Here is a 21,963-nt window from a genome sequence, read left to right on the forward strand (position 1 = left end):
TGGCTCACAGAACATGACACCTGAACAGAAGCATTGCAGACACTGCAAAAAAAAATTAGGTTATGATTTTTTTAAATTATTTTTTAAAAAGCATAATTTGAAAATATTATAAAATTGTGACGTAAACAACCTCCAGTGTTTATGAAGCATTCATCCTTCAGACACTGCAAAAAAAAATTAGGTTATGATTTTTTTTAATTATTTTTTAAAAAGCATAATTTGAAAATATTATAAAATTGTGACGTAAACAACCTCCAGTGTTTATGAAGCATTCATCCTTCACATGTGCTGATAGTAGATCAGAACCCGCCCCTTTTCATCTATCGGCCAATCACAAGAATGAGGCTGCACGCGACAACTCGTCTTTCGTCCAATCGCGGCCGGCATCTCTTGGTGACGTCACTGGGAAACATGGCTGCGCGCATGGTCCGAGTTGTGAAGCGTCTTGTCCCACAGTAAGTCAGCTGGTGTTTCTTTTATCTCTCATAATGTTCAGCGTTCTCTGTCTCCCGTGGAGAGAGAAAAAAAAAACACGACACTGCATCTCCTGCATGTGAATAATGGGCTTGTTTGTTTGTTTTTACGCGCCGCTTTCAGCTGGTGCCACTTGTTTGTTTTGCTGTTTCGAAGTACAGCTGCTTTACAACAAGGTTGTCAGTTATGCTGTCGTCTGTCATCTCCGAAAGGTTTATCAAAATACCCTCAAATATAGCTGATACCGTGACAAGAATAGGACGGATGGTTATTTGTGTTCAATCTGGTGAAAGACCTTGTAACGTGTCTACTACAGAAGATCTGCAAAGTGTGGTGCACTTCAATGCCATTTGCCATAAACACACTTAACCTAGGTGCAATATGACTTCTTATGAAAGTCATATTGCCTTTTAGGTACAAAATGAGGAGACATGTGCAATTCTATCTGACAGTATAGTTGCACATTTCAGAACATCTGCTTTTGTAATTTGCCTATCCAAGCTGATGTTCTGCACCTATGATGTAAGACTGAGATTTAACCTTTTACCATGAAGTCTTTGGGAAATCATTTACAATGTTGTATTAATATTTCTTGTAGAGGAGAACCAAGATGGAACACATTTTTTCGTTGTGCAGTAGGAACACTGAAACACTTGAAATAGCTTTGCAAGGTTTTTACCCTGCTGTGATGCACTTCAGTCTCCTGTGAGTTTGGATAATAAAAAGATTATTATGTATATCAGAAACACACTTAAGACAAAGGGAAATACAATTATGACAGAAGAAGAATTAGTCATGCAGGAAAAATGAGGACAATTATTAGTTTTTATTATATTCTCGATTAAATATTTAAAGAAGAGTCTGGGAAGCCCTGTGTAAAACTGATTCACCTGGGATTGGGTTAGGGTCAGGGTTGGATGAAGGAAAAAAGACACTTGACACAGGGACAAGTAAAAAGTAACACCTCTGACACAAGATTTTCTTATTAAAATAAGGAAAAAAACATTTTTATGGTAAAATTATCAATTGAATATTTCAGAAATCCTGATTTTGCAATTTTCCTATCAATGCTGAGACCATGTAACTGTGGACTGATTTTAACTTGACTTTTAAGATCAACACTGTATTCAAACAGTTTTTGTTGATGGCATCAGGATTATATAACTATTCTCAGCTGAATGCAGTCGTTCATCATCGTTGTTAAAGCTCGAAGGCTAATTTTAAGTCACTGGAAATTCCACCACTGCTAAATAAAACAAGCAAAAGATAGAAAAAAGGCTGTGACTACATGGTGTGAATACAGGAGTTCAAACCGGGGTCAAAATGAGCTTTATTTCCCCAAGTGGTTTGTCATTGACTCATCTGCAGCTGTTGTCCTGCAGAACACGTGTTTTGGAGCGTTAACACTCGTGGGCGTCTTCGAGGGAGTAAAGAGACATTTTAAATGTTGTTTTGGACAGTCTTGCCGGCTTTGCCTTTAATTACTTTATATTTGGTAAGGTACAAAGGAATTGAGGTGCAACATCTGGTGCAAAATAGAAATAGTCATATTCAGAGTTCAATCATTAGAGCGTGGCCATCTTCTTCTATCTAAATGTCATGACTTTAAGTACAGTTTCTATGTTCCTTGCTCGCCGTGCGTGTGTATTGGCAAGTTGTTTGAATTGTAAGACTGATTTATGGCAACGCGTCACATTGGCGTCATCGCGATACTAAACCTCTGCATGTTCATGAACCAACCCCGCAGAGCCTCTGTGTTGCCCGACGTGGACCTCGAAAACTTTGTAGCTCCAAGTCGCAGCGATGCGGACTGCAAGGGCTGAGATTGGTCCAGTTCTGTATGCACGCGAAATAAAACAAAAGTTTCTGTGAACACAGTTAATAAAACAGAATGTTTTTAATAAACAGGATCTCTATTCAGAGGAAATTGCTAATGCGTCAATCACTGTGTGCGACACGCCATCTTGTTCTGGAAACTCCCTCCCAATGAGTTTCATCTGATTTCATGACGGAACTTTCAGAAACTCAAAGTCACATTTACTGTATTTACTCTGCTGGCATTTCACACGAGAACCACATTTTCAAGCTTTCTTGTTTGGTCTTCACCAATGTCTAAGATTTATTTATTTATTTATTTAAATTCTGCTGTGTAGCTTCTTTTAGCGATGGTTTGCTTTCACTATTAGGCAACGGCACTGGAAATGGGTGTTTTTGTCGGTGTCACTGTAGCGCCATTCTGCTGTCATACAGGGACATCTAGTGGTCGCAGATGGTATGTATGGGTTGCTTCTAATACAAGTCAGATGACCAGCCAAATAACTTACGGTATTGCTGTTAGACCACACACATTTCACAATAAAAAAACGAAAATATTATGGGGTAGTTTGAAAGGTATGACATAGTCTCTTACGATGGGCAATTTTATACAGTCTTGCAGTCTCCTGCTCAGTTTTTTTTTTCTTTCCTTAAACTACCTGAACTTTATAGACTTGAAACATTAAAATACTAAAGAGCTCCAAGCATGCGTGTCGGTGCGGGTCTCTGAGATGAGATCATAAGCGTCAGTGACAGATGGTTGGCAGTCCACATTTCCGCGTGCTCTGCTTTTCTACCGTTTTGTAACTTGTCACGCCAATCTCATTGGAGGTACAATGTGGAAAAACAAAACTTTAAACAGTTTGAATGCTACTTCCGCTTAAGTGGGTTTAATATTCCAGTGATGTGTCTGGTCAACAACATTGTGACATGTGGCTCTAATTCGAGGCGCATGAATTTCCAGAGGCACAAAGCTGATGATCCTGCCAAATTAGAGTGTGAAGTGACTGTCACGCCACACGTGTGTGTGTGTGTGTGTGTGTGGCTGTGTGGCTGCGTGTGTGTGTGTGTGTGTGTGTGTGTGTGTGTGTGTGTGTGTGTGTGTGTGTGTGTGTGTGTGTGTGTGTGTGTGTGTGTGTGTGTGTGTGTGTGTGTGTGTGTGTGTGTGTGGCTGTGTGGCTTGTACTCCTGGGCATACTCAGAACAGATAGGACAAAACTACATTTTAAATATAGAATTTTCTTGCAATGTCTAATAAAAAAAAAAAAAAAAGAAAGAAAAAAAAGAAATATATATATGTATTTTTCAAAATTTGTATAATTTGCACATGAGCACTAAAAAAAAAAGTTGATGTTCCTGCTGGGATTCATCTTAAATTTTGAGTGCTGTTTCTGGGAAGCGGTGCATTAATGGTTAAACGCAGCTCTCTCAGATGGCTGGGACCAGGAGAGGAATGTTTGTGCTTGTTTTATGGACAGCCTAGAGCCCTCGCCCTGGCATTGGCGGCAGACTGCTCTTTGTCACAAACACCCTCGTGTCAAAGATGCAACAGCATCCTGGAGGAAGCATTGACTGCCGCTATGAAGTCGACAAGTGATGAAAGTAGCCTAGAGGTTGTCAATTAGGAGAGCCAAGGCCTGGACCTTATAAGTTAATGGGCAGTTTCCCCTCACAGGGCCTGCTAGGGCTTTATAGCACAGCTTATAAAAACCCTAAGTGTAATGCACCCCTATAACGTTTTCAATTAAGAGAAGGGGGCATAAAGCAGTGCAGACACTTGGCAGTCATGCTAGAATGTTTATAAAGTGGCATTTGGCATAAATTGGCAGGGGAATTTTCAATTGCCCCAGTTGTTTTAAGCAGCAGCTACTGTGCAGAATTTTATTTTGATGGCACTTCATGCTGACTGGAAGCATTACAGACTTCCTGGTGTCTTCCCATTACCAGTTCTTTTAGCTTGCTCATATGGACACACAGCCAGGAGTTTAAAAAGCCCCGTCTCCTAAGTCATAAAAGAGATGAGAAACAAGACAGGATTTTAATATACATGTGTAATATGTATTCCTACAGTGTGTAGCTATGCATGCATTTTGGGGTTTTATAGTTAATTAGGTAATTTGATTTTAAGCTATATATTATCGGATGAATTTACAATTAAATGAAATGCCATAAACCTTTGTTTGTAATGCACGTAGAAGTAGGCACCATTTCTAAATCTTCAGCAAGAATCTGTTTGCTCATCTGGTGTCCTCTGCAGGCCGAGCTTTCTTTGGCTTCCGGTAGAAAAATAAATGAGTGTTGAACAAACACCAGCGTGTTGACACCTCATTTCCTCATTGATTGGTGGTGGAAGCCGAGCTTGAGGTGTGTGGCCATAATCCAATCAAGCAAGAAAACAACCACAGGGACTGTGTAACCAAATTCTCCAGCTCTGGGAGGGCCAGCAGGTTGGCCAAGGGACCCCGAACCCTCTGCTCTTCAACGGTTTAATGGTTTATCTAATCTTTTATAAGACACATTCTTGGCCATTGCATCACGGTATCAAAAATTGTGAAACTTGGATGGTTTTGAAAAACAAGCAATTTTTTTTTTCTTTTCTTTCTTTTTTTTTTTTTTTTACCTCAAGTTATGTATGAGATATTTCATCTCACAGTCAAAGAGGAGAATGAAGTTGAATTAAATGTCAATCACAAAATACACCGTGGGACTTGACTGCTAAATCTGCACCACACGTCCGTCCCTGTATTCACTAGCGCTGGCCAGCGTAGCCAAGGAATCAGCCAAGGAATCAATAAATCGCTCTATTACCTGTTGTTGACCCAGCTAAGCTGGCCTTTGAAATCTGTTACAGAGCATTAAGTTAACACATGTTGCTGTGTGAAAACAAAGCTCTGGCGACTGGCGTGGGGACCAGCTGAGTAAACAGGGTTCAGGGAGGCAGAGTGGCAGAGAAAAGAGGCCTACACTTGTCCTCGCACCGACCAAGGTGGATCCATACGGCCAACAGATGGATACGTTAACCTGTATCCCCAAAGTTGGGGGGGGGGGGGGGGGACACACACATACACAACCAAAACAAGTGCCTCCACTCTGGCACTGAAACCTTTGATCAACAGAACATCTCAGGCTTCAGAGGTGGACCTCTTAAGACCCCAGAGCGCACATGGAATTGCATCTGTATAAACATGTCCAGGGAGGAATGTGTGAACAATGCAACAAAAGAATTTAGTCCCAGAAACACGGGGTGGACTCGGCCAACGGGTGGTTTATGTGGTTAAGGCTTTGAGCTCGGTGGTCGGATTGAATGAAAAGCTGAGGAAATAGGCTCTGTTTTTAATGACAACACAAGTGGGGGAACTTTTTACAGATGCGCAGTGATGCATCGTCAATTCTGAGACTATTACATTTTCACAAGTCTGATTTTTATTTATTTTTTAATGATAATTGCTGAAAATACATCGATGTTGAAAATCATTTGGGTTTTATCCCCAGTTTTAATAGTATGCTGAAGATGCTCTTGATTATTAAATTGTACAAATGTCTTATAAAATGAGGTTTTAGCTCACTGCTATTACTAGTTGTCACCTCCCCACTGCTTATTGAACTGTACTCAAGGCTTTACTGGAGGCATGACTAAGAATTACTAATAAAACGTGTGTTTGACTGGTGCAGTTTAGCCCATGTAACATTAATTGGGTAGCAAAATTGTGTGTGGGCAGGATATTGCTTCCAGGTTTTGGAGTCAGCTCCTCTGTCACAAGACCATGGAGTTTCTTTTGGCTAATAAATACATACAGGTTTGCATTGTGTTTCCAACTCGGACACCTGTAGGTGCTTATTGTTTGTATCTCTGGAATTGGTGATCCCGTAGCAATTTGAAGGAAATGTATCTTGTCCTGTCCCCTCTTCTTCAGCCAAGGTGGTGTTTTTTAGTCTTCTCACAGCGCTGAGGTTGGCTCATTGCCATGGTGATGGTCGGCTAGTTCCAGGGCGATGAGGTGTAATTTACCCAGCATTTCCTGTCTGATACACAGCACCCTAATGAGTAAGAGGCCTGCTTTTATAGCAGAGTGTTTGTTAACCAGGCACAGCAGGGTGTGTGTGTGTGTGTGTGCGCGCGTGTGTGCGCACACACCAATAGGTGAGACTACCTGTAATGGTACATGGGATCCATGCTGTGGCAGAGGCTGCAGTTCTTGGTTTAACCCCTCGGTGTCAGTGTAGACAGTGTGCCTTGTGATGAAGTCTCAGAGAAGCAGCCTTTTTTTTTTTTTTTTTTTAAATCATCAAGTGGGTCTTTTATCTGATAAATTTCCCTCATTAAATAGTCCTACACTGTCAGTGAGTGCATGTCCAGAACATTTCACTGACTGTACCTCATGGCCATATCTAGTATGTGATGCTACTAAAACTTGAGGTAATCTCAGCATAAAAAATAAGTTTGCAAAAACATGATGGAGTAATGAATATTTAGGCTGGTGTTGTGCCCTGTGTATTTTAACAATTATATTGTTATTTATTATTAAGTGATGCTTAAAGTTTAATCACATATTCAACTTTGATGTAAATTTGGGAGGGAATTTTAAGATAAGTCATGTATTATCCTGGCTTTAACATTTATAATTCACTGCGATTAGGTAACTTGATGCAGTTTTTCCTTTACTTTATGTCTCCACATTGTAAATAAAACATTTGAGTTTTCTGGCAGCAGATTAATTCTAAGATACTGCACGGGCGTGGGCATTTGTGATGGGCTTCTGTCACTCCTGACATTTTCCACACTTGACGAATTGGTATTCATCTGCTGCAGCTCTTAATGGTTTGGGTTTAATTCAAGGCTGCATAACATTGAATATCTGTTGATGACCTGTGCAAAGAATGAGAGTGTAGGTTGGCTTCTGAAAGACAAAGAGAAAAGATTGTTGTGACACTCCTGAATCAGAATTACTATGCATTTTTTGTGGGGGGGTATTAAAAATTGTGTCTTTCAGCTGTGTGGAGAAGTGGTTTTGTAAAAATGTGCATGTGTGTATGAACATGCTTTTCAGCTTTTTTTATTTATTTATTTTTTAAAACCAAGTCCCATTGAGATCAAAACGCTTTATTTCATAGGAGGCCAAGACGCCATAGCAACAGTTTCTCACAATGAGTGTAGGAGTAACTGAGCAGTTGGATGTGAAGGGCCTTGCTCAGGGGCTCACAGTTGTAGGATTTGAAGCAGTGGACGTCTGGTTGCTTGCTCTCCTCGCCTCTAAGCCACCACTGCCCCAAATAACAAACACGATAAACATGCTGCAGTTGATATAAAAGGTATCTACTCAGATTTTCTAGTGTAACCTTTCTTTCTCTTTTTTTCTTTCTTGGCTGTATATTAAAATAGCTGTTCTCTAATTCTGACCATCATGACATCATTCCAGATGTTGGGGTTATTTGAGGTGAATGATCGCCACGCTTGTCCACTGATGCCACAGCTTTTGAGCAGTTGGACAACCTGCACTCAAGGGTTGTATGATTGTAAACACAGAATCCTGCAGTGGGAAAAAAAAAATACTTTACTCTCTATACTTTTATAAAAAAAAAAATCTTTAGTTAAAAATGTTATTTCTGTTGCATCTGGACATGGAACAAAGTATTGGCTGATTTTTTTTTTTCTTCTTCTTCTTTTTTTTTTTTTTCTTTCTAAATTTGGATGTGGCGTACAACTCCTCATCCCGTGGCTGGCACCAGCACTGGTTGCAGACAGGGAGCCTCCTGTTAGCACTACACTTCATTAGGACCAGGTTTCACTTGTACCACACACATTCAAACAGCGGGGCCATCTCCCTCGCATCAAAGGATATTTCACACAAAGAGTTGTCTCTGTGTCTGTCTCCCCATCAGCGTCCGCTAATGATGCATGCCGCACACATTTTTAACATTGACACCCTCCTCTCCCTCACTCATTCACGCTCACCGGCTCCCAAAGTCGGCTTCCATGTCTTTTTCCCCGTCGGCCCTCGCTTGCTCGCTCTCTCTGCGTCTTTGCCTCCCCCCTCAGCCATTCGTGGTGTTTGTTTGGCTGCTGGGTTTTGTTTGTTTATTGTTTCCAGATGGCAGACGCAGACTTCATTTGTGTGGCTTTCAAGTTCCCAGAGAGCTTTTTACAGCCTTGGCTCAAGCGCTTATCCTGTTTCCTCTAGCCAGGCTTTATGATGGGCCCTTTTATATGTAGCAACTGGAAACAACTGTCACTACCAGTCTGCGGCGGGTAGAACCGGAGAGGGGCCGAGAGAAAGTGTCTCCTTTTCTTCCTCGTATCTCAACATCTTCATCACCGACTGAGCCGTCGATCATCTGCTGAGGACGAGGTTTCTCTCTCTTCCCAGACGGTGAACTTCATCGGCTTCGTGGAAGTAGAGAGGGAACACTTGGATCGCACTCACCACTTCACACTTCAGCTGCATCATCAGCAGTCCCACAGAGAAATGAGATACAGTGTGCAAAAGTAATGCTTTGTCGACATGTTGGTGAAGGCAGCACGCTCACAGTAGTGTTGTTTATTTATTTATTTATTTTTTGTTTCCTTCAGGACCTCACTTGAGTCTAGTCTGGGCATCATTAGGCGCTGTGACATCACTTATTTACAGGAACCCAGGAGGGCAACTCGCCCAGTAAATGTGGGGGAGGACCAGTGCACGTCTTTACTCATCGGATGCGGTTTTAAGACGGGGCAGTAATCAAAGCTCTCAGCTATATAAAACCCACCCCTTCTCCTTAAGGAGGCCTTTTCTCCTGGCTGCTGCTGAATGAGTGATTACCCTGGCATTCCAACCTGCCTAATCCCATTTCTAACACTGATTTAAAAGGGAGTTGCAGTGGCCAAAGCGCTGCATTCACCGGCCCACCTCCCGAAAACCCACCGCTGAAAGGGAAATGTCAAACCACTTTGTAAGTCTGCGAAGTACTGACAAATAAATTGCGAGAGCAAGCGCATTTCATCAGAAGGAGCCAACATTCGGGAGACCACCAGAGTTACTGTCTTACAGAAAGCGAGAGATCCCAGCCCACATGACATTACAGGATAATCGTGTATTTTGTTTGCGAGTTATTAGGCCTTTGTCAGTTTAGAGGAAGATCTGCCGTCTACTGTAGGTTTAGAAATGGTGGCACCATCATTACGCTAACCCTCATGTGACCCTGCACAAGGGGATCCGAGCCGAAGTGTGAGGGGATCTGACTTTAATGTTCACGTAATCAGTGGTGTTTGTGTTTTACCACCACTGAGCGCCTGGCTGGCCGGCTAATCTCATCAGGGTTTGGGCTGTGGTGCTGGGGTGAGGGAGAGGACAGCCTAGCATGACCCATATCTCCGTGCCAGGACGGCTGCAACTCTGCGACTCCACTGCGCAGCTCCATCCGAGTTTACTACGAGGCCCGTTGCCAGGGTGTTTACTACCCAACTGTCTGGCACAACAAGATAATGCCTGTACTAATGCCCTCTAAGGACACAGCCACTCTCGTATAGGAGGGTCTGCTCTTTTCCATCATGCCAAAACTCTTTGCAACAAGAAGAGATTCATGGTTGGAGCTGCAGAAGGAATGCGGACTGGGTTCGCATTGTAACGGGCTTGCATAAGCAACATCTCACCTCTCGCCAAAGATGGAAGTGGGTTTAGTGACATTTAACTTTAATTACTCTTTTCTTCGTCAAAAGAGAGCTTGAAGAAATCAAAAAGAAGCTGAACCATTTCCATTGTAGAGATTCCTGAAATATATTCATATAAAACAGTTGGAAAAACTTGGATTTTTCTTTTTTAATTTAAACCATTTCCCCGATTTTTTTATTTATATATAAATGCATATATTGAAGTGCACTTACGTCCCAAACAGCTGTTTTTACTGCCTTTTCCCTGGTGATTTTTAATGGAATAGCCACAGGATAAGCATACTGTGATATTCTGTTATTTTTGCATCAAACCATCTCTGAAGATCCCAGTGAAATTGGACAAATTAAAGTCCGACAGTGTGAACAGAAGGACCAAGGACTTTTTAAAGACTCATCGCAGGAAGTTAGACGTACAATTATACCTATTAAATTGTTATCTAAGTGTAATGGTGTTTTCTCTACTTTGGAAGTCAGTGAGCGGTCACACTGTAATCTCAGCCAAGTGCCGATAATCCCCATCGACACACAGGCAGCATGCCTGAGGTTGTGTTTAGGCCTTTTCGCACGCAACGAGGAGTTGCTTAAATGTTCTGAACTCCAGTGTTTTCTTGTGCTCCGACATCTGATTAACTTGCAATGCACCAACTTCCGGTTCTATCTGAATCTCCTGTATCGTACATTTTCACCTCATAGCCGCCCACACATGCATAAGTAGTGGAAGTCAGCTGATTTCATGTCAGGTTGAGACTGTTTGCTGAATTTGTGTAATTCAGACACATCACAGCAGGACTGCACCGTGCACTTTCACCAAACACAGTTAGGAGCATGAGCCCTGCAAAGAAATAGAACCGATCATACTTTGTTTCATGAGATACGTTTTGAATATACACATTGAAACTCACGTGATTAGGTCTGAACTCACACACTGCCTCACTCTTTGGATGAATTCCACATCTTTTTTTTAGCAGCAGAATCAAAGACAGCCAATAAAATGAATTGACAGGATTGAGTGAGCACCTTGGCTGATTACATGTCTCTAAAACATGGCGTTGTAAAGCTCAAGGAGGACTCATCAGCAGAAACAATCTGGATGTTGGGTGGATGTCTTTTCCCAGCATACTTTTCTTCTGTTTACTTTTTTTGGATAATCTCCCTAATAGAAATAAATGGGAGGTAAAACCATAATTATTTTTCTTAAAATACATTTTTTGGAGAATTTATAATGTCATGAAGACTATTTAAAAGAAAATAAACTTTCAACAGCTGTTAACAAGGGTTTCTTACCATGTGAAAATCATGAAGGCGTCCAGCATTCAACATATATTTGGCGAGAGTCGTGTGGGGGCTGTGGGGTGGCCGATGGGGTTGAAGTTCTGTGAGGAAGGTCTTCTTATCACACTTTAGAAATCCTCTGGTTCCTTCAGTTCATCAACCAGTTCTGCTCTGATGAACTTGCACCAAACCAACTTGGGATGTTTTATGGTTTTATCTGGCATGAATTGATTGACTGTTCTTTTCCACATTTCATCATTTCTTGAACACATTTATCATATTTACAACAATATTTTTTCATCAAATAATTTGGAATATGTGATATTGTCGTGCTTTTCAAATTTAAATCTTCCATTTCATTGTATTGGCCTATTTGTGAACTGTCAAGACAATGCTTTTATTAATTTTTTTCTTTTGTAATACAGCTGTTTTTGACCACTTTTAACATTTTCTCAAGCATCTGAGAAGAACAAAAAACAAAAACAGACCAAAGAACAGGATAGGAACATATTAAAAACTCAAAAGACTTTATCCTGTATATCACTTTCTGTGTGAGGCCCAATGTCCGGATAAAAGAACTCTGTTGAACTCTCTTTTACAACACACACACACACACACACACACACACACACACACACACACACACACACACACACACACACACACACACACACACACACACACACACACACACACACACACACACACACACACACAGGAAACAAATCAAGAGCAGGCTGTTTGATGGTCTAATTTAAAACAGTGGATATTTTTGAGCTGTGTGTGTGTGTGTGTGTGTGTGTGTGTGTGTGTGTGTGTGTGTGTGTGTGTGTGTGTGTGTGTGTGTGTGTGTGTGTGTGTGTGTGTGTGTGTGTGTGTGTGTGTGTGTGTGTGTGTGTGTGTGTGTGTGGACACAAGGGCATAATAAAAGTAGTTCCTTTATGTGAGGGATAGCTTTCCTGTTTTGATGTTCAGATCTAGTTCTAAATATCTAGTTTTCCGTTTTATTTCAAAACCAGTCATTGATATGGAAACGACAAATGGTTACGCCACCCTTTTGTAAGTACTTTTTGATCCACAGTTTAGATGTAGTAATCCAGGGTATTCATGTACACTAGGCATCATCAAATGGATGATGCAGTAAGATGTATAATCGAAGTGTCATATTTGTAGTATTTCTTTTCAGTCGTACGTGAAAACTGAATTTTGATTGAGTTATGCCCAAACTTGATTATCATTTAATTTGCAATAATAATTAATGCAGGATCCTCAGGCCTCCATCTGGGAACACATGTTCAAATCAAACAAACCATTTAAAAGAGTTGAAATTCTCACTCGGGTTTAATTATCACCTAATAGCTGGTGTGACAACAAACAAGTAATTATTATCTCTTTTGCTACTGTTAGCCCAACCGACAAATTAAGGTGCCTCTGTGCGTGGCAATAAAAAGGTTTGTGTTTATGGAAATCAATCCCTGTGGTGCTAAATGTCACAACACTTTCATTTTATTTTTACATAACTCCTTCCCATCTGACAAGTTTGGATCTGATTTGTCTGGCGTGTGCCCTTGTAGATTTCTCTGTATCAAAATGTCTTTTTTTAGGCATTCGTTCCAATTTATGTTCACGCAGCTTCATTAAATGTAATTGGTTTTCTTTACCGAGAGGTAATATATGTTCTGTGAGGCATTCATCAAACACAAACCAGAGTGTACTACCTGATATTTTGCCTATATGCTCACGGCTGGCTCTTTTATAATTAGCCAACGACCTGCCACCCAAACCTATTAAATCAACAGATTAAAAACTTGCCTTGCTATGTGATGTTAAATACTTGTCTACCGACCTGCGCCCATAGACACACAAACACAAGCAGCATGGTAGGTTAGCTCATCTTTGATCCACACCGACTGACAAAGAGACTCCCGCCTATCAAAGGATTACAAATAAACTGCAGTGAAAAGACTGATGCACAAAATGGTGGCATATGTCTTTCTTCTTTATGTGTTTATGTGTTTGAAAGAAACTGTTAGATATTGGTAGGTTTTCTTTGATGCTTTTGTTTTAAACCTCCAAACGATGCAAACTAAGTGGGTTTTATTTTTTATTTTTTGTTCCTTTTTCAGGAGGACCATTATTTAGCATGAATAGTGAACGATGCACTGACTCAGATGGCACTATAGGACAGACCATGAGCAAATTGCCATGCCTTTTAGTCCTATCTTCGCTGATGCGGTACTTCCTAAGGCTTTTGTCTTCAGTTTGGGGCACAGCTGTCAGGCTAGGTGCTATCCATGCTCCCCTCCCAAAAACCTCAGGCCACGCGCCACTGCACCCCGAACACTAAATAGGAGCATTAGACACACCGTGTTAAGGGCTGCTGGTGTTTGAGCGGTGGCTTTGGGTGCCTGTCTTGTCTCATGGCCAGAGACATGTGCATTATCACACAGATGCACGCACAGCTGCCCACCACACCGCGAAAGTTATCTCTTGGTCCCTGCCCGCCTGCAAAACAGCAGATTTCCTCGATTGCATTAAATGCCTATTGTCCTATTGCTGACTTCTGTTGTGTCTGCCGTCCACTGACCCTCCTCCATCCTTTTAGTTTCCCCATCCCCATCACAGATCTGCACTGTGCAAATACCCACAAGGCCGATCTACCCATATGTAGTGTTGCAGATTTTGATTATGCACCACTGGCATCACACCTCAGCAGGATATATCCAAACATGAAAATTAATTCACAGCTAAATGCTACTATATGCAGTCGGAGAAGGGAGGGCGGAGGGGAAATCAAACACAGGTTTACACTAGTGAAAAGCTACAGAATTAAGAAAGAGAGCCTTAAGGCAAGCACAGAAAGTAGTGTTCATTAATGTGCAAAGCAAATGAAACAGTTACTCCCCCTACGAGCAGACAACACACCCTCTGACTTGCGTAAATAGAAAGACACACACGCAGACATGCAATGGTCATGCCAGACGAGGGAAGATCCGTTTGATTGCAGGGATTTTAAACATGTCAAAAGAAAAATGACCTGAGTAAAACAGATGTAAAACACTTCCTTAGCTGCATAAAAATCCAGTTAATGAAAAAGAATAAAATCAGCATAATGATCTAAAAAAGTAAACAGAGCCCCACTCACAAGAGAGCTGCATTGATCAGTCTGCAATGAGCAAGTTAAGAGAAGATTCTTGCTGTGTTTCAGAAGTTTTAACGCTGTTGTCCAATTTACCTCCATACTGACAGATTCTCAACTTTACACTTTCTTGAACGTTTACGTTGAGGCCATTCAAAAGAAAGAAAAAAAAACCACGCCTCTATTTGTTAGATGTGTGATATTGCACTAAGGGTTTTCCACTATGGTGCATCTTAGCAGCTCTAATGATATTTTAGACTGTTTGTTATGAACTTAAGCATGAAAGTACTTGGGCATGACTTTGTCTCAGAGCAATGCAAATGGAATTGCCCCCCGATGGGGTGGAATGCACCCAGCTGGCCTTTAAAAGGTGATAATTGGAAAATACAGGATGAAGCCACAGTCAAAGTGGGGACCTGTGTTAGACCGAGTTAGCCACACCTAACAAGAAGGAAGAATTGAATACACATTTTTTTTTTTTTTTAAATACACTATGATGTCAAAAGACCCTGTGTATGCAAGAAAATCCAAGCAGGTTTTCCAAAAAGATCCAGGAGAGATTTTTTTTCCCCATAATGTGAAAAAATAAATAAACCAATGAGAACCTGGTGTTATATAACAGTGCAATATGGTCTCGAGAGCACAAGTGAAACCACAGTGCTTGTTGAAGTGGGAGAAGTTCATTGAAATGCCGCTAATACAAATACTGTAACCAAAAAAAAAAAAAGCTTCTCTCAATTTTCCAGTTTAGGTGGTGTTTGAATATTTTCCTTCGCTTTGTTGAACTCTTCGGATTTAAATTCTCTTAGCTGCTGTTTGAGTAGATGTCAATAGGTCTTGGAGTATTGCTTTCCAACCAGGGGTCCTTCTCCACGGTGGGTACGGGACATGACAGGGGAGCCTTGGGTCTTTGCCTGGTCTGAGGTTGTCAAAATTAGATTTGTAGTTGCCAAAGTAAAGAAAAAAAACATTAAGATGCTGACTTGGAAAAGCGTCCATCACTTTAAGTTTTTAAAGTTCCTTCTATGGGATTTCCTAATCGCATCATCATCGAGGCGGATTTTTGCGATTTTTCATTGCTCTTCAAATCGAGCTCAAAGTCGGACCATTTTTAAAACGGTCACCATAAGCTGACCTCAGTGACATGCCGGAAATGATCTTGTAACGACCCCACCATAGCAGCATTAGTAACACAGTGGCTGTTCACGAACGTTACAAACTCTGGACTTTTTAAAAGGATAAATGCCCTCGAGAGAGCAAAATGGTGAGGCGCATTTTTAGAGAAAGTGGCTGAATTTATCATATTGGACAACCAGCCCATCTCCGACGTAGAATATCAAGGTTTTGGTCGTCTTTAAAAGCGCAGCATGTTGTGACATCTGGACGGTATGTTTATATTTTGCTCATTGGATTGATTCTGGCACTTTTCAGTTAAATTGAGCAGTGTTGCATCAGGCCAGTTTCATATTTATTCACTTATACAATTACAGAATAAACAAAGAGCAAGTTCATGTCATCTGCATATAATGAAAGCAGCTTACCGGTCAATATGAAAATGTAAATATCTTGATCGGCACATACCATAAAAAAAAATCAGATCAGGACCAAGAACCAAAAGTTCTGATGAGACATCCCTCTCTGTTCTGCTTTTGTATGTTGGTGTGAGTGGGTGGTCTCACCGTCGTTTGGCTTCACTGTAATCTTTGGGTAAATAAGAGATAAGGGTTGGGGGTCCACAGCTTGTCCACCAAGCAATCCGGGGTTGGTGTCAAGGAAGTGTTTGGAAACCACTGATAACAAAACCTAAACTCAGTGAGCATGACTTTGAAAGAGAAATGTCAAAATTTCTAGATAACAGATTTCATTGGCGAGCTTCAGTGTCCTAACGGAAATTTTATTTATGACACTGAACTGTCTAGATTAATAGCACTCTGCAAAATAGGTCAAAATATTTTAAAAAGAGGCAGTACTGCAGGCTGTAATGTTTTTATTCCTACTACATTGTGGGGATGGGGCTGAGCCGATCCAGTATCGGTATCGAGTTCCGATATCAGCATAATTCACTGATCCGAAATAAAGTGATTCTGAGGTTTAAAAGATATAACAAGTTTATTATGAGATGATGACGTCACGCAGACCCCCACATTGTCCAAATTGAACAATAATTGCTTGTACTGCTTCCTTTTCTGACCTCATACTAACCTCAAGTTGCCTTTTGAGAGTATACGTGCATACATTCGTGCATTTCATACTTCCCTGTAGAAAAGAGTTTATTACACCGTCATATAAAAATCAACAATAATAATGATAATAACAATATTAAAGCAAACAGATCTCTGGTATCGTAATAATATCAGTATCAGCAGATATCCAAATTCAGGTATCGGGATCAGATCATAAGGGAAAAAAGGTGGATCGGCGCATCCCTACTACATTGGTGGAGTAAATTTCAACTTGTTACAGACTTTCGTGCTTTTGTGTGTAATATATTTAGTGGTTATTATGATAAACAAATTTCCCCATTTCTACCTTCACAATATTTCTTAAAAACAAAAAGAAGGTAATATAATCAGATTGACATAATGTATATTGACAAAGGATTATGTGATGGGGCAACATGTTTCTCTACTCCTGTCGTCCTTGGTTAAATCTTGACCTTGTATCAGGCAGACGTGGGTTCAAACTCCCGGGATTCGCAGAAAACACATCTTGCATGAAAACCAGTGAAGTCAAATGGCAACGACCTGCTGAGGTGGCCTCTATAAAAGTGGCCCTTCTACTAAACTCCAGCTTGCCACATTTATTCGCTCGACATTCAAGAAAAGATACCGTGTGCTTTCTGATAAATGATTGAAGATTTTTTTATTTTGCTATTAGATCCACGTTAAGGGAGACATTTGTATGAGATGAAGTCCTCCGCTGTTTACTGCAGAGCGTCCTACAAAACTCGTATCATTGATCACAGAGCTTTTTCTCTTGAGGCTCCACTTTCATGGAACAACCTGCCGGAGAATCTGAGTACGTTTCTTCTTTTAAGTTGCTCCTGAAAATTCACTTTTATCGTAAGGGCCTCTTATAATCTTTATTGATTTATTTTTAGCTTCTTTAATGATTTATTTGTGGGAATGTATAAGCAGTGTTGGTTTCTCCACCTTTATGTGTGCCTCGTAACAGTGCTGATTTTGGTAAACGCTACAAAATGAATCTAATTATTACTGGTATTGACAGAAAACAGACAGATTTACCCTCTGGTGAAAACCCCCCCCCCGCAATTTGTCTTTCATCTAATCTCTTGCTATGTGATGGGGTGTTTGAGAATTTGTAAAACAGCAAAGCTTTTCTATTCTCTTGAAATCTTGTTTGAAGGGTAGCTGTCTTGCTGCGTCTCAAAGCTATTGCATTATGTTGGTATCTTTTACAACATTTTACACACTGCTGCGGGTTGGTAGTGAAAACACTTTGCACCAGCTTTTACACCACAGCTTTTTTAAGCAACAACCAAACTTTGTGACTTATATTTCATGATTTGTTCCACCCGATTGCATGACGTCGGATAATGCCGTTAATTCCAATCTTCTCTTTGGTGTTTACTGAGATAAAAGGCCGAGAGAACGTTAAAATCCACATTGCTGCCAATTCATAAAGCCTGACACAGCATTCCTTTGCTTCTCATGAAGGAAGGAAGTGGAATGGGAAGGTCGGGAGGCCTGTGCAGGAGCTCTTCCGTTTACAAGGCGACATTCAAAGCGTTTCTTCGCTCCTCTTCTGGTGTGCGCCCAACCTGGCGTAAGCCCATGCATCAGGTCTCCATTACAGCGCTCGCTTCCCGGAGAGAATGTGACAGTGATAAGGCGCTTTTGAAGTTCAGCTTTAGTACAGCACATGAAGAGAGGGACAGGAGCAAGCCGCTTCACTAGAAAGGAGAGTCAGCCAGCTCTCTTTTTATTACTGCGTCTGACAAGTATCATGAAGTATTTCTAAATCTGAAACTTCTCGAGTGTTGACGAAGTGATGAAGTTTAAAAGTTGAATGGAAGGTTTAAGGCATCGAGATGTCTTTATTACTTAAGGGAAAACCAAGGTATCCATCCTTATATGTGGAAAAAAAAAAAAAAAACATTAGAAATTTACGACCAAAAACAAACCTGGTGCTTTGGACATTTTCTATGTCAATATCATGAAAAGTTCAGTCATTGCTTTATTATTTGGTTGTGATTGACTGAATGCTGTTTTAGGTTTCCTGGAGCAGGTGGTTTATCCACAGTTAGTCGATTGAATAAATACACTTTTTTCACACCCGTTTCAAGGAGTTAAGTTTGTTTTTATCAGCGAAAACTGGAGGGGGTCACCTTAAGGTTGAAAATGATTGGTTCAATGCCTCATCATTCTCTCCATCTCCCAATAGTCCACAACAATCACAGTGTTCTTGAGCAATTCACTATACACAACCAATACCAAACTCTTTAGTATTTTTTTTTTTTCACAATATAGGTTACATTTGTATGATGTTTACTATGTCCTGCACATGTGCTTCAATACATTTAATCCAAGTTTTGGTTGTCCTCCTCTTAGCTCATTGTCCCGCTCTAATATGATAATAATAGCATTCCGAACCTTTTAACCCAAACTAGTGAAATGATCGTATATTGGTGCGTATTCATAGGAAATTTCTCGATCGTGACGTTTCAGTAGCGCTACGATCATTAGGCTGGGCTCCAGTCAAAACAGTCTGCAGCCCGTCAGTCGTCATGCCCTGTGTCAATCAGCAGACATTTCCAGTAAACATATGCCAACACCCATTCTGCACGGTTCAGGAAATCTTTCGCTAGCTCCAAATGGAAATTTTTTAATGACTTCCTGTACCTGATGCCTGCTATCGCTGTTTGGATCTCAGCTATGCATCATTTTGTCTGAGCGGCAGAAGATTTGTGTTGTTTTTAGGAATCACTGCTTTTAATGTCCTTGACATGTTTGAATTATGTGTGTATCTATTATACATCGCATGATACTCTATCAGACTAAACCTCCATTCTCCATACAGTGCAAATGTAACACAAACATCTTGTTTCATTCATAAAAGTAGGATAGTCTTTGCTTTGTGCTCAAAGACCCACAGTATTAAGCTGAGTAGAATTAAACAAGACTCGTCTATAAGGATTTTTATGTATTTTGGCAGTATCAAAAGGAACTTGTCGCCGGTTGCTTGGTGTTAGGTGTTAAATTTTGCTAAAGCTCGGATGAGATTTGTTGAAAAGGGGGGCTAGACGATATGTTCATTTGGAATACCTGTGGTACTTGTGATTTAAAACAACTATTTGACTCAATGATTTGCACCTTTAATACTAAATGGTCCAATGTCCTGAGAACAATTTATGACAAGCCATTTTCTTTACTACTGGTTCACTATTGTGTTATATCACATTTCACGTCATCTTTCATTTTGTTGTAGCTTTTATATTAAAACTGTTGAGACACATTCCCCACCGCATGGTAATATATTGTTGTTGGACAAAGAAGAAAACATCACATTTACAATGTGCGTACATCTAAACGACCTGTATTGATGGGGTTTAAGAATAAGTTATTGCTTTACCATACTATGGAGAGCTACTACTCAAATTCAATGTAGTTTAATTTATAAAGTGCTTACTACAATGCAGCCCCTTCGTAGCACTGTACATTCAAATAAAATACAGAGGTAGACCCAACCATTTGATAGGACGGGAGAACGATGAACAAAATACTTCACCTCACAGTCATTCTTGCTCTGAGCAGTCAATGTCAGTGTTTTTTTTTAATCATTCTTTCCAGAAACAATTTAATCAACAACAGCCTACATAAGCCTCTCATTATCAGCTGCAATCAGCTCAAAAACTTAGTTAACACCTTTTTTTTTAAACACTAAAATGCCTAGACTGCCACCTCAGTTTAAATATAGTGGGTGCTAAGATACATGTTTTCCGTCTTGTTCTGAGATAAGTTGGTGCCAAACAAATTGAAAAATTGAGTCGGAGTTTAGTTTCCACGATCCTCCCAGTAAGGGAAGGAAGGGGCCTGGTTTATTGCATACCCCCACCCACACCGCACCCTCAGTGGAGAAAGAGGCCATGCCCGGGTCTTGCACTTTCCCTGTCAGTTTCCACATTGTGGCCGCTTCTGTGTTTATGTTTCTGAATGGTTCATGTGTTCAGTTGCTACCAGGAGGTTTGCTTCATTAGCTTCTGCAGCGGGTCTGACAGAGTGACACAGTTGTATTTCACCTCTGTTCTTTCTCAACTATGACACAGTTGTATAGTTTATTTACTTATTTGTTTTTGGAAACGTTGTTGGTTTGTTTGATTGAAAGTTGTATTGATTGACTGTCAAAATGAAGGATGTCAATGCATATGTGAATGTCTTAGGACGTGACCTATAGTAGACTATAGATCGGATGAAATGCTCAAAGCTTACCCTATTGTAAGAGGGATTTTGTGTTGACATAGAACTGTTTAAGAAGACGCTCTTATACCTGTGAGATGATGATGAATTAATGCTTAGCGCACACAGACTTGTATGCATGTGCTTTATATCAGGCATGCTTCAGCACAAACCGTCATGTAATCTCAGGCCCCATTTACACAGCAATGAATACGTGTGTATCCGCAAAACTTTCTTCATTTTTGGGGGGTCCGTTTACATCATACCGGTGGTCAGATCCACTGTATCTGCAAAGTTTTTATTCCGGCTCCCAAGGTGGACAGATTCTTTCACGGTCGTGATTCACTCCTACAGAGACTGCCGGAGGCGACGGAGCGCTGTTACTGCGCATGCGCATCTCTCCCCCTCCCTTCCAATTGAAAATAGTTCCTACTCCTCATGCACTTGTAAACAAACATGGCGGATCCGTAGGTGTATCACTCGCGGTCTGTGTTCTACTTTTATCATCCATATCAGTAGTTTTATAGTTGAGACTCTCCCCTGATAGCGTCTGATGCGTCATCATTCCATACGGATGTCGGGTTCTCTCCATTTTCTTCACATTTATAGCGTATTGTTCTCTGCACACATGTCTGTGTGGTTTCATTACAAAATCAAGCAACAGCGCCGTCCCGTGGCCCGGCATACTAACTACATCATTGTTCGTGTGACGGCTGCTGCATTGTAAACGCACCCCTTTTTTTTTTAACGGATTAGGTGTTGTCCCGTGAAACGTCGTGTCAACGGGGCCGTACTCGAAATGAAGAAACCTTCACGTCTTCATACGTACATCAGTAAAAAAATCTACCATCGGGTTGGCAACAGGACACTACTTGGAAACAATGAAAAAACAATTATTAACTCTAACAGGCTCTGAAAGTTGCACTGTCAGCAGGAATCAGACCTAATGTTCACAGGCTGAAAAGTACTGAGTCTACAGTCTGATACATGCATTTCTTTAATGAGCTCCAAAGCTCCCGAGCAGTCGGTTTGATGTTTCTTGATTTATAAGCAGCAGTTTAGGATGTGCGGGAAGTGATGAGGACAGCTGGTGTCAGCATCACTTGCGTCGAGTACATAGGTCTGTATGTCTGCAGCACTCAACAATTTACTCAGTCAGTGCAAACAGCTATGGCACATAAGTGAAAGATGTATCTGTCAAT

General features: G+C 40.8%; 1 protein-coding gene across 6 annotated transcripts in view; it reads left to right on the forward strand.

The window, feature by feature from the left end:
• Positions 1-398: 398 nt before the first annotated feature.
• clybl (citrate lyase beta like) overlaps positions 399-21,963 on the forward strand; it is a 68,821-nt gene continuing 47,256 nt past the window's right edge. For all 6 annotated transcript variants that reach the window (XR_013935935.1, XR_013935936.1, XR_013935937.1 and 3 more), the window contains exon 1: positions 399-455. Coding sequence is in view for 1 of the 6 variants with exons in the window: in XM_080479112.1 (XP_080335238.1) it covers positions 412-455 (44 nt within the window). In the remaining 5 variants the exon portion in view is untranslated. The remainder of the gene's footprint in view (positions 456-21,963) is intronic.

The sequence above is a fragment of the Lipophrys pholis genome (assembly GCF_963383615.2).
Source record: "Lipophrys pholis genome assembly, chromosome: 13".
In the NCBI taxonomy this organism is placed as follows: Eukaryota; Metazoa; Chordata; class Actinopteri; order Blenniiformes; family Blenniidae; genus Lipophrys; species Lipophrys pholis.